Source organism: Nipponia nippon, unplaced genomic scaffold, assembly GCF_047370975.1.
Source record: "Nipponia nippon isolate SJK-2023a ecotype South Korea unplaced genomic scaffold, ASM4737097v1 scaffold_30, whole genome shotgun sequence".
Taxonomy (NCBI): Eukaryota; Metazoa; Chordata; class Aves; order Pelecaniformes; family Threskiornithidae; genus Nipponia; species Nipponia nippon.
In genome coordinates this window covers 553935-574662 of record NW_028262348.1, presented here as the reverse complement: position 1 = coordinate 574662, position 20728 = coordinate 553935, and the positions used below count along the sequence as shown (strand labels likewise).

General features: G+C 39.1%; 1 protein-coding gene across 9 annotated transcripts in view; it reads right to left on the bottom strand.

Annotated features, from left to right (window-relative positions):
• Window positions 1-20728, bottom strand: part of CABIN1 (calcineurin binding protein 1) — a 121796-nt gene that overhangs the window by 84254 nt on the left and 16814 nt on the right. For 7 of the 9 annotated variants that reach the window (XM_087768712.1, XM_087768705.1, XM_087768711.1 and 4 more), the window contains 10 exons: window positions 19960-20196; window positions 18304-18463; window positions 17952-18067; window positions 12490-12651; window positions 10948-11154; window positions 10412-10557; window positions 8215-8476; window positions 5686-5946; window positions 4865-5016; window positions 4111-4289 (listed from right to left, as the gene is read on the bottom strand). In XM_087768712.1, coding sequence (XP_087624838.1) covers window positions 4111-4289; window positions 4865-5016; window positions 5686-5946; window positions 8215-8476; window positions 10412-10557; window positions 10948-11154; window positions 12490-12651; window positions 17952-18067; window positions 18304-18463; window positions 19960-20196 — 1882 coding nt within the window. The remainder of the gene's footprint in view (window positions 1-4110; window positions 4290-4864; window positions 5017-5685; window positions 5947-8214; window positions 8477-10411; window positions 10558-10947; window positions 11155-12489; window positions 12652-17951; window positions 18068-18303; window positions 18464-19959; window positions 20197-20728) is intronic. The other 2 variants (XM_087768709.1, XM_087768714.1) reach the window with 1 other exon arrangement.

Genomic DNA, 20728 nt, shown 5'->3' with positions numbered 1-20728 from the left:
GTGAGACTTCTCCCACAGCATGAAGCAAGTAGCCTTTCCCAGTGAGTTTATCATGCAGGTTTTGCCAATCATTAAAAGCAAGCCGTGACAGGTAAAAGCAGGAAGAGAATGCCTGGGGAACAGAGATTTGTATAAAGGTTAGAGGCAGCACGGGCAATATTGGTTGCAAAAGCAATTAGGCAAAGACAACCACAAAAAAGGACAATTACATCTAACTACACGTAACATACTACATGACATGGATGAAGACTTAAACAATAAGACATAGCAATGGATACTGAATACATCATCTGCATACCACCACAGTAACATGGAATTGAATATCAACACAACAAAGGCATATTACAGCAAAAAAGACCTCACAACAACCTCCCAGCCCACTTTTTGGGAAACAGATTTCTTATTCAGATTTTTTTTTTTTTTTTAATTTTAATACTTTTACTGCTTTCTGAACTAACTTCAACGCTTAGCACAAAATTTAGGTAAATTTAAACTCCCTGAACTCTGTACTGCGATTGCTCTTTAATGACTACGTACATCCAGCCTGTATAAAGGAGGACAGTGAGCACGTCTGTTGCGGTATATACCACTGGCCATTTAGCTATGTAAATACGGTGAATTCCCAGGTTATGATTGTCTTGATCCTTGCTGAGTTCCTGTTTTTTCTTGTTTCGTACTTTGCTCTTGGAAACTAAAGAGAGTCTAAACCTCAGACTTCTACTGTCAAACGCAAGTTTTCATTTTGGAGGGTTATAAAACAGCACCAGACAGGGGCGATGACAGGAAAGACAGGATTAACAGAAGGAAGGAAAAGATGTTGCTGAATGGAAGGACAAGAAAAGAGGAGGGAAGTTGCCTGTTTTGCACACATGACAGCAGCCAGTCAGCCAGCAAGTAACAGCTGCCACTCAGCAATACTTCTGTCTCCTTGAAGGAGATATATGCTAGCAGCTGCCAGGAGGAAAGAGAAGCTTAGTTACTTTACAAGCTGTATTTACTGGTTCCTTTCTCCCATTTCCATTAAATATATGACTTAAAACTAATATCATCAGCATTCACTGGATATAAAGCTTTTCAATGCTCTCAACTTTAACCGTGATTTCTGCATGTCATCCTGGTCGTCTTTTTCCACCAGCAAAATGTGCTGGAGAGCTACAGAACTATAATGACACATTTAAATATAACGTATCCCAACTAAGCCTGCCCTCACAACTTTACCTGTAATCTACAGGTGAATGCTTGAAGATCAGAGTCCCAATATTTTCAAGAAAAGATGTCTGGCTGTACAGTGATTCTCTCCTGCTTGTAACGCGATAATTTGCTGCACTAGAAGGCACGTTGTCGGATCTCCGGGGGGGGGGTTGCAGAGAAACAAACCCAAACCCCCACAAACAACATAAAATTAACAGGAAAGAACAGGGCTCAGAAGGAACTGCAAGAGTTCATCTAGTCCATTCCTTTTTCCATCAGGATAAAATACATCTCCATCATCCCTGGCAGATGGCTGTATTGCCACTTTTTAAAGACTTCCAGCGCTAAAGTGTTGCAGGGTTATACTATCCCCAGGAACATATTACAGTGCTTCACTTTTTTTTTGCTAAATAGTATTTCCTAATACTACTCTAACACTACTTTTTCTAATGTCCAGATTGAAAATGCAATTTAAATCTAATATAGCCTGTTCAGTCTCCCATGGACATGGAAATCCTGGTTTTGTGCCTCTAACTCTTTGTAGAGCCTTCGGCACTACTTAGGTTACACTGCTGTCACGTCTCCCCTCAGCCTTCTCCTCGCTAGACAAACGATCCCAATTCCTTCTCTTTCCCCACGGGACATGTTTTCTTGAAGTACAGCACACAAAAATGAGCAAAAGAGGTCTCGCGGGTCAGCAGTGACGGGGATCCTAACTAGCATGTTTGCTTGTGGTAACATATGAAGAGAACTTTGTACGTAAGACTCTGTATAATGCCCTTATTTTATGTCATATATGATCAATAATATCGATACAAGAGTAAGAGTAAATAAGAATATTGTCGAGCCTCAGAAAGAATAAATATCTAGGCTGAATTTAGGCCGAATTATCAATCCAGTGAACAACAACATAGACAGTTTCGTTTGCTGTCAGAATAGTAAAAAAAAAACAACCACAAAACCTAAAGAATAGTCAAATGATGGATATTTCCTTGCTATTTTTAGGAATGGTACAATGGAAATGCAGGCACCGGTTTTCTTCAGTGATGTGATTGTGTGTAAGATGTCAAGAGCATTTTACTTCAAAAGTATATATTTTAATACAAGTAAAATGCAAATACATGCAGAGGAGCACAGTATATGTAATAACATAAAAGTGGGAGACTTCTGAGCATTGCTCAGCCTGTTAGCTCTCCTTCCATCTGTAACAGCCCCAAGGCAAATATTTCAGTTTCCTGGGGCTCTTCAATATGCTGTATCCAGAGCTTAGTTGTGCCAGCAAGTTACAAAACATTATGAATGATGCAGTACTTTGCAATTCTACTTGTCATGGTTACACACAGACTTCCTAAAAATCACCCTAACTCCGCTTCTTTCAGCAGCTGACATTTGGAATTGCTTTGACAGCAGCAAAGCTTAGTCCTAGCTAGGCTAAGCTAGCAGACCCACGAACTGCTGCTTCAGCCCTGGCAGAGGTAGGCGTTCCTTAGCTTGCACCTTTGGGCTTTGCTAAGCAGCCAGCCTTGCTCCCATCAGGCAATTAGCATGCCACAGTCCATAATACCTTACTTGGAGTGAATGTACTAATGACACATATTGGAATATTTATCTAACTTCTGTATCTCCTGGGAACACCTCGACAGCCTTCAGGACCCAAGCAGACGTAGTCTTAGGCAGAACTGCTTCTCACAGGGAATATTATTTAGGAAATATTTAAATACTTGCCCCCTTATGTGTTTGCTGTGTCAAAAGACATCAAAAGGCTAATACAAGAGCCTGATCACTACATAACCCATTCGCACTAACACACTACATAGGGTATCAAGAGAGTCCAATGAATTACTTCTGATTGAAATGTAAGCATGAATAACATGAACATTGCTCTATTCAATTTAGAGAAAGAGATGAAGGATCTTCTGTCGGTTTCAAAAGTTATTTACAAATTACTGTTCTTCAGAAAATGATGATAGGAAGCAGCCCACCCTCCAGAAATAAATTAGTATCAAGCAGAGCATTTCTGTGGGGCCTGCCACATTCTACCAACACTAAGCTATACATTGCAGATATTTTACTCCTCCTTGAGTGCTGATACTCGTAGATCCAGATGGATAAACGAATGGCCAGAAGAGTAGAATCAGAATAAAATTCCTAGCCAAATAATAATGTCAGGTTACTTAAACAGTAACTTAATTTCTACAATATATGTATATTGCAAAATCTTCAATAACACTGTGATACCACCCTACTTTCTACACTTATAAGCCAATTATTTATTATATCACTTTATATTCTATAGAGATGAGCTGCTAACGAACCATTGTAAATGATGAAGAAAACTTGAAAGATGAAGTCTACTGGACTGTCATGCAAATCACTTCGTGCTGATACACAATATATTCAAAATAGTTGCCACCTGCCTCCTTCAAAAAAGGATAATACTGTTTTGTTTTGCCTTTTTAACAATTTGTCTTGTTTCAGCCACAGTTCAAATTTTCACCTGGTCATTTCACACAGCACTGGCACTGAAACAGCGTCCAGTCTTCTAAAGGCTGAACCCACGTCTTTCCCAATAAGCTCAGACAGACATTTAGCTCTGGAGGAGGAAAAATAAATAAATAAATAAATAAAATAAATCACTGAGAATTCAGTCAGCTACATACTCCTCCCATCGACATTCCCATTTTGACTGACAGGTGCCAATGGTGACAGGTGACAACTTTGAATTTTGTATTTAAAACTCCGACTGTACATTGATTCTATTTAAAGCACTGAATTTATAAAGCTAATGAGCTTCAATATTGCCCGTGTTACCACAGACCCATCACCCTCCTTGAAATGAGCAGTTTGATCATTCCTGGTCAAACCCCCCATGATTAGAGCACCTCCCTGTGCTGCCAGTATTGAGAACAGGGACTGTACCGTCCGGCGTTGCCTGCTGACGGGGTTTTTTACATTTGACGTAATCGTGGTCAACTGGAGTGGCTGTGTAAGGTGGGGATGTCAGACCTGGACCGGAGGACGAGGGGAGGGAAGTCCCAGGGCCTGGCACTGTTCCGGCTGAAGAGTGAGAGTCTTCATCAATCATGCAAGCTTTTTCCCTGGGAGGGGCAAGAAAAAAAAAAAAAAAAAAAAGTGTAGACATACTAGGGAGATATACAAAGAACAAAAGGAGGCTACGTGTTCTTACGACATTTCTGATACAGTAATCAAATGTTACTAACAAATTCTAAATGATGGATTTTTAGTACAGGTTACATTCCTCCCTTGTCACTGCTCAACAGTAAAACATTCTTTATTTTGTAGTTGTTTATGAGACGAGTTATGAGGACGAAAGTCTCTTATCCTTTAAAATAAAGGCCATTTGCTTCTGTGTTTGTTAACAGTTGATAAAAAAAATACTTTTATTAACAAATAAAAACAGCGGCTTCAAAATGGATCATGAGATCAGAATTGTTCTATTTTGTTCCCTTCCCATCTACACTGTGCCAGTTATTGAGAAGATCTCAGAGTAGTGTATAACCTTACTGCTCACGATACTTGAAAACTGCAAACATTAGAATTAATTCTAATCACTTTGTTTTGTTTATATTTCATTCAGCTTCATTTTAATGGTTTACTACACAGTAGTTTGTAAGTATGCTGTCAGAGGATACTCCTGGAAATCAGCACTCACTTTTCTGCAACTTTTGGGGTGTTCTTCTCCTCACCCCTGGCAAATGGTCCCTCAGAAGCTTCTTTCATGAAACTAACTAGTATCTCTGCATCTATTCCAGAGTCTGGTTTCCCCACAAGTTTCAAAATAGAAGCATGAAGTCGAAAGTATACCTAGAAAACACCAAAGTCCATTTGCTCAGTAGAGGATTCATAGCTCTGCAACCTATTACAAATAGTCTCTTCTTTGTGGAAGCTGCAGGAGTTAGTAAAGACAGTTATCTGTTAGCTAAACTGACCTGAACGGGACTTTTCCCGCCTTTGAAAGTTGCTTGTAAATTACAAGATCTGAACACTGTAAAGATTTTATAACTGCAGCCTACGGAATACAACAATGAAAGCAGACCTGGTCTCCTTGGAAGCAAGTCACCACTGGGTATGTTCTAGATCCACTATTTTTACCAGACAACACAGTGAAAGCAAGGCGTTATGACTACAATTCCAACTCACGCATGACCTTATGCCTTCATAGGTATGAGATGCTCGTGAAACCTATCCACGTTTGATTTTCATAAAAACTGACTAATGAATTGTGTGCAGCAAAATCCAGAAGTGGAACTTCTGCCTGTCTGTCCAATACTGAGACCGTATACATAAAACTGTCTTTAAATCAAAACCAGCCTGAATAACAGGCTCCATTTTATTCTCCAAGTTAGTCTTGTAAATGTTCCCAGATGCAGAGCACCATGTACATATGCCTAATAACATGAACTAATAATAACTGGTATTCCATTATCTGTAAAGAACAAGGTTGTCAAGCCTACGCATTTAACTTTCTTTTACCTCCAACGCTTCCATGGCAAGTTCTGGGGGATTATGGTAGTGAATCTTCTTTGGGTATCGGGCGGCCTCCTCATGCAGGTAATGACCTGCCTGTTTGTAATGAAGCAGATAGACAACGGGAGGCTGGTTCTGCTTCTCCGCAATCTTTCCCAGCATGTAGTGAATAAGCCACTCCTCTTCATCGCCATCTCCCTCACAGCGAGATGCTGACGTAAAACACAATTTGGCTGTCTCCAACATACTGTCTCGACGCTCTTCCATCTGTGATCGAATGAAGTGTTGAGAACACATGAATTCACTGTGGCTGGGATGAAAAAGTCTAAAAATACACTCTTGCATATAAAAGTGCATAAACGAGGTACATCATGTAAAAGATTTTCAACCTAAAGGACACAGAACATATCCAAGTGATCAAATACATCCTGACGGCCCACAAAACGTGCTTACGGATGGGCTTTTGTTCATTCCAGTAACTGCTGATACAAATAACCAGAACAAAACAGTAAGACAGAAGTGTAAGAATACACATATAAATCTGAAAAATAACAAACCAATATACATGTCTGCAAAAAGTGATTTTACCACTTTTTCAGAGCTGTAATTATCTTAACTCTTCAAAGAAAAAAAAGTTATTTGTTTTGTTCTGCAACTGAAGTCTGCTAGAGCCACCATGGACCACTATCCTTTCTGAAGAAATGTAGCTTGTCTTGCTTGCAACGCATCTAGTTTTAAGCTGAATACGGCAAGAATACTCTCCCCCCCCCCCCCACCCCAAAGAAATTAAAACGAGCAGCATAAATTAAGGTTAGCCGCCAATAAATTCACATAAAAAGCTAGGTCAAAAGATGCATTACAGTGATTTTCTCTCTTTGAAAAAGGAGTTTATAAATTTAAATTGTTGGGCTATAAACGGTACCCTAAGCACTTGTTGCACTTCAAGAACTAGAACGTAGCCTTTCCTTTCCCAAATATTTTGTAAGGAGAAAAAAATGTTAAGGTTTTTGTGTATGAGAAACACATTCCTAAAAAGATATATCCCTGGAAGGGAGACAATATTGTTCCAATTTATCTTTTATTATAATAGCGCTGTTCTTAGTAAATTATGCCATTTTAATATATTCACTTGAAAAAAGGAAGATTCAAGTAGTCCTAAATAAACATTCTGATTTAATCCACAACTTAAGATGTCTGCTCTGTATTGTACCTTTTACCTGATAATACAAAATAACTCCAGCATTATCCCTGGAATTCTTCAGCAAGTCCCTCGTAGCCAAGAGGCCGCAAGACAATAAGAGCAAACTTTTGATAGATCAAAGCCATAAAATGTAATAACTTCATTTTCTGAGTAGTTAAGTTTTGGAGCTGTTGGATGTAATAACCCTCAGAACGATAACTCTGTTGTTAGCTGTCATTTCAAACATACTATTTAATAAACCATTTGTTCTCCTTTAACATGCATGCTTACATCGTCTTTCTTCTTAGAGGGTCAAACGCTGTGTAAGTGTCTGTGGGAAATGCAATGGCAATACGGTTCTACAGGCGGCTCCGACGCAAGACCCATCACCTTGCTGTAAATACGTTCTCCTGGAAACACAGGATGCTCCCAATACCGTTCTCTACAGTTCAAACACTAAAGTTTTTACAAATTACAGCAGACACTCAGGAGCAGCACTTTTTTTCATTCTGCTTCCAGCTGTGGACTACGTAATACTCCTGTAAGTCAGACTAGTTAAATCAGAAATAGAGTTTACTGGTCCAAAAAGACAGACAAAACATGTCCCCTGGCAACTCTTGTCACTGTCAGGAAGTACTTACAGTTATACCTCCCTTCCAGGGATATATCTTTCCAGGAATGTGTTTCTTATACATAAAAACCTTAATATTTTTTTCTCCTTACAAAATATCTAGGAAAGGAAAGGCTATGTTATAGTTCTTGAAGTCATTTTGGCTTAGCAATAAACTTCATAATAACTCTGACTTTTTCGTCATCGTCACGCTTAAAGAGCTAATGAATTTATAACAACTTCTTCTATGAAAATTTTATCAATCTCCTCATTTTGATCTTTTGTTTAAGCAACCAGCCCAAAAACATAGAAAAGGGGGAGGATGTCTTTAGATACAAGAGATGACATATGGACACAGATAGAGTAATTCCTGATCTTTTCGCTATTTAAATATGTATACAGTTCACCTTTCCCTGGAAACATTGTATGACATTTCCAGAAAGGTAAGGTAAATATAATTCCCCTTTCCAGAAGGTTACAATAATTGTGTCACCTTTGAAAGATAATTCAAAGATCAGGCTCAAACTAATTTTACACAAGAAAAAGAAAGGAAAAAAAAACCCCACCTTTAAATATTGCTTGACACCAGCAGATTATATGAATGAATATTAGAATTTCCAATATCACCAAGTAACCATACAGTCTAATATGTGGTATACGGCATGTAAACATTTTACAAGTTACTAAGTTAGAAAAGATAATTTAAACAATTTAAAATTTCATACTGCTTTCAGTTAGATCCCACCTGCTTCACAACTTCAGGGGGGAGTTCTGATTTCCACTGCTTAAGTTGTCGGGATGCAAAAGAATGGAGGGCGTAGGAAATGGTGCCGTATTCTATCCACAAGGAGAGATTAGAGCTGTCGATCTCTAGGGCTCGCTTGAAGCAATTCAAGACGGGAGTAGAGTGCTTCCAGATTGGGCCATCGCTTTTCAATTCATTAGAGTTCAACTTGTCCTGAATACGACTTGCTCGAGCCAGAGCCATGCCAGCCCAGGAATCAAACCTATGCAGGCAAGAACGTAACACATGAACAACTTCCCCTCCAAACATTACGCTGAAAGGCACAGACGGGTTCGTTTTGTTACATCCGCAACTTTCTCATCCTTTCATCGTATGCTCTCTGAAAACAGATTTCTGCATCTCCTCCTCCCCTCACAGAGGAACAGAGGCTGTATAGCCTAAATCACACTCGTTTTATTAGAAGTGGTTGCCTAATAAAGCACTGTCCCCAGTAATTGTCACACATGAAAAACAGATGAAAGAACAAGGTTTATTTGCCATGCAAAAATAGCATATCTATACTTCTAATGGCAGCACTCCCATTGATTTTGTTTCTCAGTAACCACGCTGTCCTGTCCAAACACTGTCCCCTGTATTTCTGTAGGCCAGCAGACAGCCATTATGATATTTTGTATTGTTGAACTGAACCGTGAATGGTCTTTACCATCATCATCTTTTTCCAACATAGAAGTCACAAAACCCAAAAGGCGTTCCCGTAGGAACACTCTGATGAACAACAAGGATTGCTTACTGAGGGGGCTGTTCAGGGCCTCGTCCTGTGTTTATTAGATCATCGACAATACAGTCTGAAGAGTGGTTTCTGTGTTCCATAATCTCACATTAACATCTGGGGTCAACAGCTCAGGAATTTTTCAATTTTGCCATGATTCTAACACCAAAGGAATAATCATAACGTTGTCACATTTTTGCTGGTAATTTCTTGCCGATTTCAGCTGAAAACCCATTTCTGGGTCAAGTGACCTCAATAGTCAGATTCCAAGGGAAATGGAAGGGGAACTGTGATACAGACATTGGAAGAAGTAACATCTCATATGACTGGGGTAAAAATACTATGCTACCACATAAAGCATCTTCTGAGCAACAAAACGGCACGCATTAAAGTAAAAATGCATTTCACTCATTTATTTATGAATTTAGGTTTTAAAGTATCAAAACTACAGAAGAACGAGGAGGGGTAATTTCTTGATCAGGCTTCAAACAAGTTTTAGCAATCTGCTAGTCACAGTTCCCAGACTAGAAGATTCAATAACATTAAACTCCAGCTATTTCCTCTGTAGATTTCACATGTAAAATTGCTCTGTGCCTTCACCTTCCCTTTTGTCTCTGTTACGTGATTGGATTTAGAAATAGGTTTCTTGTCTCAAATCTATCAAACTGGGGTTTTTGTCACTGACCCTGCTCTATCAACTTCAAGGAGAATTAAAATGATAGCTAACATCTAATATGCAAACCTTATATTTAATCAGTAAATTTAAAGATTATTTAATTTCATTTTAGAAGACTGTTATTCAAAACATGCTTTATTTTTAAGATGGGAGAGCTTAATCTTGGTGGTATTTCAGTAAGTTTTAAATTATCAAGAAACAAGGTGTTTAAATAGTTTAGTTTAAATATCACTTAAATGCTTTACTTAAGCTTGTATTCTCTGAGTAGTTCTCTAGCAGCAAGATCAATACTTTTAGAAAGAGGTCAGCCAAAACAATTAATCCACTAAAGAATGATATTTGTGCTATAGCTATGCTACTAAACAGTGACATCTCTCATTCCTTGTCATGGATGAACATGCCAAAACAAAGAACAGAAGGTGCAAAAGAGAAATTGATTCGGTTCTTGCCCTTCCCAGTTATTCTTGATTTTAGTTTTGCTTCCCCCACGCCCCCCTTCCATTTTTTTCGTTTTGATTTCAAAACAATCGAATATTTAACACTAGGTTTTGGCGTTTGTTTTGTTTGTTGGGTTGTTTCAGAGATGCCCCTAATTATACAATTGACCTATGATAATGGAGTGCAGGCAGGTTTTTTTAGTTGGTTTTTTTTTTAAACCCCTGAAACTAAAATAAATATCGTGTTGTCTGCTTTTCAGTACTGAAAGAAGTGAGAAGAATGAATGATGTGCAGCAGGAGTCAATAATACTGACCTGTTTGGACAAATACAAATGTCATGCATGTAGAATTTAATGGCCTTGGACTGTTCTTTATTCTTGAAATGATAGTCTGCCAGAAGATAGTACAACTCAGTCACCACTGGCGGAGAATAGTCTGCGCCATCCGGAAGAGATGGTGCCTGAAAAAAACCAACAAAGGTTCATATTAAATAAAATGGTCATATTAAGTGAGCTGCACACTTGCTTCTTCCTTGTGGTGAAAGTAGGCTTTTCATCACAGAATATGAAGGTATTGAATATGAAGACAGTGAAAGCATTCCACAGATACACAGAGCATTTACAAACACTAATGAGCCTCTCATACCAACTCCAGATTAATCAATATTGCCTCTTGCCGTTCCAAGACTAAAAGCTTTGGTGGTGTCACTGTTGTTTCCTTTAAATGCAATTACCTGGGGAACTCCAACATCATGGAATAAATCATTCCCCTAACTGTCTCAAAGTCAACATAAAAATAACAACAGTAATTTTTACTCCTTTCAATTTTTTTTTAAAGCAATTAGTTATACCTTGCTGCATGTTCCTTCAATATAGGCAGATACAGTATCTAGGCTCAGCATAGGCTTGTCTGTCCGAGGAACAATTGTGGCAGTCTTCTTCAAAAGGTTGGCCAAATCGGCAGACACAGTACTGGTTTTGTAACTGTCAAATTCCGGAAGAGTTTTAGGCTTAAAATATTCAAACATGAACAAAGCATCTTCCCACGTTAGATCAACCTGAGGAGGGAGGTAGATAGGACGGGGAAAAAATTATCTCAAATTTCAAAATTCAAAAGTCTACTAACGATGAGTTTCTATGGCTTTTCTAGTTCGTAAGAATATACATATTACTCTAGCAGGAAACAAATTAAATCTCCCAAGAACAGAACAACTAAAGGGGCCATTAATTTATGCTGCTCACAAATATAGCATACTGCTCGCTGATTTAAAAGACTGAGTATTGGGCTGCAACCTAGTGTACGTCACTGAAAAACAGTCATTCTACTTGCTTAGGAGAGTTGTTCAGAAAAGTTGTTTATAAGCGAGAATCAATCACAAACATCCTGAGATAATATGGAAGTACGGTAAGTAAGATACGGAGGAGAAAAAAATAAGTTTGTCAATGATTTCAATAAGAACTTTTTCATCCAGAATTGCCTAAATGTAACATATTTTTTGTTTTGGGGGCGGGGGGGGGGGAGCAGAAGGTAATCTCCTTATACTTCCCTTTTTCTTAGTTCTTCTCATTTTCTCATTATCTTAATTTTCTAACAGGTAAGTTTAAGAGACAGAATTCACAAATATTCAATGAGTAATAACATAACAGTATTTGTGTATTTAAAAAGGTCTGTTCAAAGGAGCCAGACAATTGTTTTGCTTGTATGAAACTGTTTTTCATTTATAATTCTATGATCACTTGCATTTGGTAAATGCAAAAATCATCTGAGGTTTTTGAAAAAAATCAATGACGTTTCAAGGCAGAGGACTGCTGATCTGGTTTTTCTGTCCCTTCCTTAATACTATAACCCTCTTCCCAAGGCACTCCATAGTTGTTCATCTCCCAAACTCAACTGAATTTCACACATTTCTCAAACAGCTACCAGATATTTACCATTATAGATTTCAAAATAAGCTATAATATAATTTACTTGCATAATTTTTAACAGTGACATTTTTCACATTCATAAACTGCAAGGCTGGCTGCTAAAGTTTTCTTCTCTCAAGCTGACTTTTTTTCTCTCTAATTTTCCTCAAACTCCAACTTCTTCTCTGTTGAAAACAGGAAAGTCATGGCTCAATAAAATCGATTTGTCAATAGTTTCAACATGGCAGACTACTGTGAATAAGACTATACTAGCATTCCATTTCAAATAGCTGACCCTCTATATTCATAAAGGCTTCCATATTTTTTTAAATGAGTTTATTTTCTACAGTATGTAAAATATAAAAATTTTACAAGGAAATAAAAGTAATCTTTCTCCAAAATACATTAAGGTGCATTAAAACCAAACAAGGGTATTATCTTTCATGACTTCAGGATATTCCACTGACATTAAATAATACATATCTTACCTGCTGTACTGAATGTTCTTCTAGGTACCTTGCTTTGCTTTTTTTGCTAGGGAAACCATATAAACAATAAAAACACTGTTCCAAGGCTGTTTCCAGCTCTTCTTTGTATGGATGAGTATCTTCAGAAGTGGATGCTGCAAGTTCTTTTTGTAGCACCTGAACCTACAATACCACAAATATCAATGAAAAAGTCATCTGCAGTTGAAGACTGCCTTAAGTTACCTAGTTGTCTGAAGGCAGATGATGAAAATGACGTTAAGGAACTACACGTATTTTTCCTCAAGTACAACCAAATATTACCCATATTTCTGTAAACTCGTCTCACGCAAGTAATTTCAATGGCACTGTAACTGTGCTTTTATTTTTTTCCCCACGTTAATTCATGAACTCCTGTCTTTAATCAATGAGATTAGATACCAGCTTAAGATCGTTCAAAGTTTTCCACTATGCACCAAGTTGCTTCTGTGAAGATGAACACTACAGTTTGTCAGCCCTGCGAATAAGGAAAAGGCACAGAAGAATTTATGCCCTAATACACAAACATCAGTTTCCTCTGCATGGAAAAAGGGGGCTGGAGAGGACCTTCTGGAAAAAGAAGGAACGGCTAATGAAAATCTGGCTAAAAGGGACACAGAATTGCACAGAATGAATAGCATTATACAGATGGCTATGCACCAAGGGAAGCTGCTGGATTGATCCCAAATGACTAAACACTGTAGCAAGTCGCTATCTTTAAGTTCAACATTACAAGAAAATGTACCCATCCGTAGCATGTTTTGGAAGACGGCATTACTCCAAAACATTCATTAAAGAAAACTGCAACTGAATGCCAAAAGACAAAAGGTAATTCTTTGAAAATTTTCGCTAAGCTTCCTTAACAAGCAAACTAAAAAAGAACACATCCCAGGAACACATTTCAAATTCAACAGAAACACGTTCACCAAGAACAATCTGTGTAGTGGGATGTTGGATCTTTATTTCAAAACAAAACCAAACCAAACCCACGCTTAATTACTGAGCTTTAAGAATCAATTCCAACATGTTCCACTATGAAATACAAATTAAAAAACGAAATGTGCAAGTAGAAATTACATTCATAATATCTTACACATCCAACAGCAATATGTCATGTGTGTGTCCCCGGTATCAGAGCGCACCTGCTATGTCTAAAGAAAACTCACTTGAGGGGGTAGCAGAGAAACGCTTCTACTGTCATCGTCATTTGGGAGACTGAAGGGTACAGAAAAACACCAAGCTCTCCACTGTCATTTGCCTCTCAAGTTTTAGGAAGCTGTATACTACCAGGAGAGTTCTATTAACTGATAAGTAATTCCCCCTGACAGAAAGCATCAACTTTCATTTATTCATTTTAGTAAGATCTGACTTCTCCAAACCAGCCACACCGATTCCTCAACACGCTGCCTGACTCAGGAGTTTCCTCAACTGAAATTCTGCAGTCATAAATTGAAAATGCAAAACATTCACCTATTTGCAATTCGTGTAAAAGCTCTTCGTATTACTTTTACAGTACTTCAGCTGCCTGTTTATCACCATTTTTCATTTTTCAACATCTAGGATTGTAAACTCAATTATTTATGCATACAATGCATGCTACAAGAAGCTCCTCATCATGACTGGCTTTCCTGACACTACAACACTGCAGATCACCACAAGGCAAAATTCTGTCATTCGACATGCAAGAACCTCGTCTGTAAGTGCTGGGATTAACTATAAGATGTTAATTCTCTTCTGCTTAAAAGATCTGTGCTAAGAACAAGGTACCATTTATTAAGAGCCAAAACCCTGAAAAATAAGAGTAAAGACAATTCTTAGAAGGCATTTCAGTGTAATTTTGAGTCACAGCAATCATCTTTGAGTCACAGCAGACACCTTCCTTCTGCTACTTTTCCTGTAAGAATTTGTGAACAACGTTTGAAATTCATGAAGAGCGTAGATAAATGAGTTGAAAGGGAGATGCAAGCATCACAGGATACTGTAACAGAAGCACGATACTCCTACTGCTGCAAACAAAATCGCATCTAACGCCAGTGAGGGAATTCTCACTTGAACGGTGTTCAAAACAATCTCCTGTGTTCTTATTCAGCTTTTACATTCTTAGCAGCAACCCAGAATTGTTCTTAATAATTCAGACTTTGACTATTGCTAAAAGACTTCACTACATATTAACATCTTCTCTTGCACAGCACCTTCAGCCACAAGCAATACAATGCACTTGAGCAGACAGTTCACCTACAGAAGGTGATCATTTAATACTAGTGTATAAAGCACACTTTTGTTTCACATTCTTGAAGCTGCCTTTCTCTTCAAATAATTAATCCCATTTTATCTTTGTCTTTCTTTACCCTCCCAACACCCTCTTGTCTCTGAAAACTAAATACCTGTGCTGAATAATACCATATTATATCTTAGTTTAATAATTGGGCAATTCTGTGACTGAAAACTGAAGATTTTGTTCAAAGTACCTGATGACATTTGCAAAGATCTAGCTGTAAATACATTCCCAGCTCTCAGTTGCCTGCCGTTTATCCAGGCTCACAGGGCATGCTATCAGACCAGGCTGTGGACACAGGCACACCACGCAGACACAATTTCGATCCATCACTTAGGAGCACTGCATCTGAGGGCAAGCTCCAGTCTGGAAACGGGCTGTCTACTTCCATGAAGCGCAGCGCCTGAGCTAACAAGCCCCTGGAGCCGAGGCGGATCCATGCGGAGGCAACTCAGGTGTATCAGCATTATGCTCCTCATACCAAGGAGACTGAGGAGAGTAGGATGCAGAGATAATCTAACAGTCCTACACTGCATCAGGCCCAGTTCAAACACTGTTCGTTAGCTCCTGCCGTACCAGGGTGAGCCGACTCCTGCAGAGCCCCGCAGGCTCTCCGCGCCATCCTTCCTAGCTGTCTAAATTACTGTCCTGGGCACACTGCTGCTCAAATGCAGAGGCAGATGGGGCCTGGCACTGAGCTGTGGCTAATAAGCTCCAGGGAGTGCTGAGAAGGGAAATTAAGAGATTCCTGAGTAGCTCTATGCAGAACTAACCATGATTTTCTCTTGGCTGGAGGTAATAAACCTCAATGAAGTCAAGCTGAATTTGTGAAGTGCCACCGGAATATCCCTGTAGAGCGCTGCCCAGTGAATGCCACCGTACCGTATTACCTGGGTTTTGCCAACAGCCAGGCTATCCCAGGCTGCCAGCACAGTGAAAAGCTGACTGCACTTCAGTTTCTAAGCTCAGGATAGAGTCAGGAAACAGCAATACACATAGAAATATTCTCCTTCAACTATGGGAAATTTCTTTTCTGGTATAACTAGACCTCAAGGAATAATCTTAAAAAGGTCAACAATGAGTGGGCACCTCCTTTCATCTAATAATGCCACAGCATTACTGCCCAGACACCCATTTCTGGAGCATATTAGATCTTCTAACACACCATCTGACCGACAGAGCAAAGAACAGCCTTCAGCCACAGGGAAGGAAGGACTGAAGTAACTCTTCATTGTCATCATCTTTGTTCAATAGATGAACTCTGTATGTTTTCTATGTGTCTTTTCTTTTGAAAAAAGTCTTTTCTTCATTTTTTACTTCATATGAATGATTAGATTATCCTTCAAAGCACAAGACGGTTACCTTCAGCAGTATCTAAATTTTGCATCTCTTCAGAGGTACTATACCTTATAATGAATTCGTGACGAACTCAGCATTGTTCAACAGAAAACATCTAAAGTGGCTACATATGACACTAAGTATTTCACTTTCCCTTTCCTCCTTCAGTCCATTATTTACATCCCTTTTATACTTGTGTTACTGGACTGGGAGAAAAAAGAAAAGTAGACCTGAATACACCTGAGGCTGATTAACAGCAGGTGACAGTTTGCATTGTCATGTCTGTCTCACCTGTGCATAACTGAGTAGAATTCTAATACCATCCATTATGAGTGTTAAATCTGCTTAACTGCAAAATCTTTATCAAATATTTGAACTCTGAGGAAATAAAGGCATGGTATACAAGAAAACCGGTCTCTCTCAGGAAGGAGAGCTATGCAACATTACTGGCCATCAGGTTAACAGCATTTTTCCACTCGAGGTATTTGGTGCTCATTTCTGGGGAATTAACTGGCTCATTCTCCATGTTATGGTTTGGTTACTTTTTGGCATCACACTCCTTGTGCGGAAGCTATCTGCTCCTACAGCAAACTCTGCGAAGCCCACTTGCCTTTTTTCCTGTCTGGAAGACTGAAGTGCACACCCACCAGAACGCGCTGCTGAGAGGGCACACGCCTCTCGCCCAAAGTTGGCCGTTTCTGCCCTGCCTAAGCCTTTACTGACGGGGGGGGGACACAAAAGCCATGGTCGGTGCTGGAATACTGAGGCAGGAAGCACGCTCCATCCACACAGACAGCTCACCTTCCAGCAAGACGTTTGAGAGACAAGCAGGAAAGATGAGATTTTCCTGTTTTGTCTGTTATTTTTCCTGACGTTGCTCATCCTTCCTCTCTCTCTCTCTAGCTAGTAGACTTGGGGTGACTGTTCACCTTCAACAGTTGTGAATTTAGAATTGTTACTCTTAATTCTCAGAGGACAGCCGAAAATCAAGAGTTTTTACAGAGTAAAATGTTATTTGAATATCTAAAACAAAATTTTGAGTTTAAATCAGAGTAAACCTTTGCTGCAAGCAGGGCAGGGGTGTGGCTGAGCTACCAGACACAGGAGGAGAAGATAAAACTGGATATAGATTCAGTATTCAGGTATTCCCTTTCCACAGGTCACAAGCTGCAAGCAGTTTTATACATTCATTACAAAAAATAAAACCCAAACAACCTCTGACTTTACCACAGGAAAGAACATACAATGATGACAAATTACCATATTACCAGTCATCTGGATGAATACTGATAAGTGCCAGAAATTTTTATTAGCTTCAAACATTGCCTCTGTTTATTTTGAAAGAGTAGAAGATGCATCCTCCAAAGCTAAGCACCACAAAATTCAAGTCATTCAACTAAACTTCTATCATGATCAGTGGCTGGTACAGGCCCATGTTTCTCCTAAGTACTCAGAATAACCACTTAACGCTTCTCCGGTGCTTTCTCTTTCAGGGCAAGGTAGACCATGCACTAATTCCCATTTAAGATGTTTTTATAGTACAGAGTTGGTTCTCCAAAGGCATCTCTTGTCTGACAAAAAGTCCTGTTTAGAAAGCATACCGATGGACAGGGATCTGAAATAACAAGCCTTTGCTATTCATATTAAACTGACTGAAACATTCATGTGTTTGTCTGGGAGAAGAAAGAAAGTGGATTTAAAAGCATATTTTTAACATGAAGAGAAGGCAATAAACAATCTAATATAACTCTGAAGCTGTTCCCTGATGGGGGTGGGCCAGATGACTTTCAGAGGTCCCTTCCAACCGATACTATTTTACAACGCTAACACTTACATAGAACTTGAGAAGAGCGCCATCTGAATTGCAACACCAGGATCTTCTTCCCAAATACTCATGAGCAGTGTTCAGCAGCATGAGTGAAGAAGGCAACATAGGGGTATCAGGACTCACTGGAAGAAAGAAGTTGGTAAATATTTAAGTCGCACAGAACTGAGTTAAATCCAACTAGCCAATGCTTCGTCTGGCAAAACGAAGTTTCCTCAGTGGTAAGAAAGTGATGTTTGCATACTGCTCTATCACCTTCAGCCAGCCAGATATGATAACAAACAAGTATTTTCTTATTTATATTCCAGAGCTAGATGGTAAGGAGCTCAGCTCCATATGTAAAAGTCAATAATTAACTCACCTTCTTCTCCTTGGTTCTGCTGCTGCTGCTGCTGGCAGCAAAGGGATCGAAAAGCATCTTCCTCATGCTGGATGATCCTGTGCAGGATAATCCATGGAAGCACTGAGGAAACGTATGGTTCTTTTGGTTCTTCCTGGACTGCCATGCTGCAGTCTATGATCTAATAAAGAAACAGACGTTATACAGACAAAGTGATACAAAATAAGTCAGGTGTGAATCCTTTCAAACAACCCAGAGTTGGTAATGCATTTTATCCCAAGGAAATAATCTAAAGCCGAGTCTCAGCTTCTCACAAGGGGTGGCAGTAAAAGTCCTACAAATAAGATCAACTGGTTTGGGGAAGGGCAGAAGATCATTTCACCTACCCTGACATTTCTCTTGCATCGTCATTTTCCAACTAGTTATCTCTCTGTTAATACCATATACAAACAACTCAAAGTAAGCAAATGCGCAGCATAAATTCTTAGTGTTCGTAGGCCTCATTACTGTACAAGAAAGTTATCTACAACCCAACAAGGAAGAGGAACTTAGAAGAATTTCTGAATTCTTTACCAGCTCTTACAACAACTGTTGAAGACCAACTAGAACCATTAACAGATGCTACATAAATGATGTAACTGAATAAACTGTGAGTAAAACAATGCTGTGTCACGGAACTGTTGTCCTAGCATTTCTCATAGACAACTGCCCATTTTATTGCCACAGTGCCAGAAATTTCTGAAGTCCTACGCTTTTCTCATATTCTTTCACGTGTACAACAGTTATTCTATTGGTATTTATGTAGATAAAGCATCATATTTATTATTACTACAGAAACCACTTAGGATATTACAATGAGTACTCCGTTCTCCAGAACTCCATTACATTCCATAACGTAGTGACACACATACAACTTTACACAATGAGAGTATGATTTTGTGAGTGGTGAAGGTCCTTGGCTTTTACTGAAGTAAATGGAGATTTGAGAGTTGCAAGCACACTGAATTTTGACATTAACTAGACTAGCTTCTTAACAGAACTGAGAGTCTGCCCTTTGTTACCTGGACCGAAAAACATTCATTCAGTAGTTTTAAGGTTTGAAAGTACCTTCTTTAAAAGGCTAAAATTAGCTGTATTCGTAATGCTAGAAACAGTCCACACATCACTTTTTCCTACCCTCTTCTCATCACGCTCTCTGTTTTTACCGGAAAAATCCTTAGCTTGGCCAGCACTTGCAAGCAACTCTACCACGTTCGTAAGGCTTATGGAATCTTGTCTTCTAGCCCAAAGCACATATAGCCAAGATCAGTGCCACAACTTACAAACCGCACCCAGCCAACTCATTCAGTCTTTGCATTATCACCGTTTCAAACAGCGTAAGAAAATAGTGTTGCTCCTTGGGTTATCTTACTACCACTCTTTGATTAGTTTAGGCAGCTTGGTGTTTGAAGGTACCTGCTGTTACTGATTCTAGCCCAGGTGTGCTCAGTGCATCTCTAACATACTGAAATGCAAATGAAGACTATGAAGGTAATGCTCATCTTCCCTGACCTTCCCCCAACAAAAATGTAACCCAAAACGTCACTGCGAGTGGGTGGCAATTCAGACAGCAGCTGTATCATGCCTGAAGGTCTGTAGCACACAATACCTCTTTCCTAGTGCAAGTGAACAGGTTACCTGAATCAGGTTGTTTGTTAATCGAATGAGGCTTGGTGTTACAGAGGAGTCTTTCAGTATGCTGCTGACTGACGACAATGAAGTATCTATTCCTGTGAGCAGTTGTGTTACCGTAGCAACCCACTCTTCTTTAGCAGAGGCTGCTGTCACATTAAGCATCTGCTGAATTGCTTCATTCAAGGCAACTTCTGAGTGTTCAAAGCATTGCTTGTAATCTTTCAGTTTGAGCAGGGAGTCCTAGGGAATGCAAATATGAAAAAAATCTATTGTAAGGATGAAGGGTTTATTTTAAACCATGAATGCACAGCAGGGCAAAGCAATACACTATATACAGTTAATGTGGTTACTTTAATGAAACGATAACAGAACATCTTTAAATATGACATTAAAAAAGGACAATAAGCAGGTGCCTGGACCCTGGTAGACAAATATACAAGTAGGATCTAAGTTTCAAAGAAATCATCACTGAATCTTTCTGCTTTACTAAGAGATGCGAGAAAAAAAAACATTCAGGAAAGGGATGGCTGTAGGTCTAAAATTCCAACGATATGCAGTTGAATAGAGGCCCTACAGAAAAAGGGTTTGGATCTTCATGATCTTGTGCTACCGTTTTATTACTTCATAAATAACAAAACAGCAACTATAAGGCCAGCACTGTAGCAACATCCTCCTGCTTCTTTCTGCTCTGCCAAGTTTGGGTCACAAGATGGCATGGAGGCTGTAAGATTCGGTTCAGGCCAGTTACAAGAGCATCAGTCTTTTTTGTGCA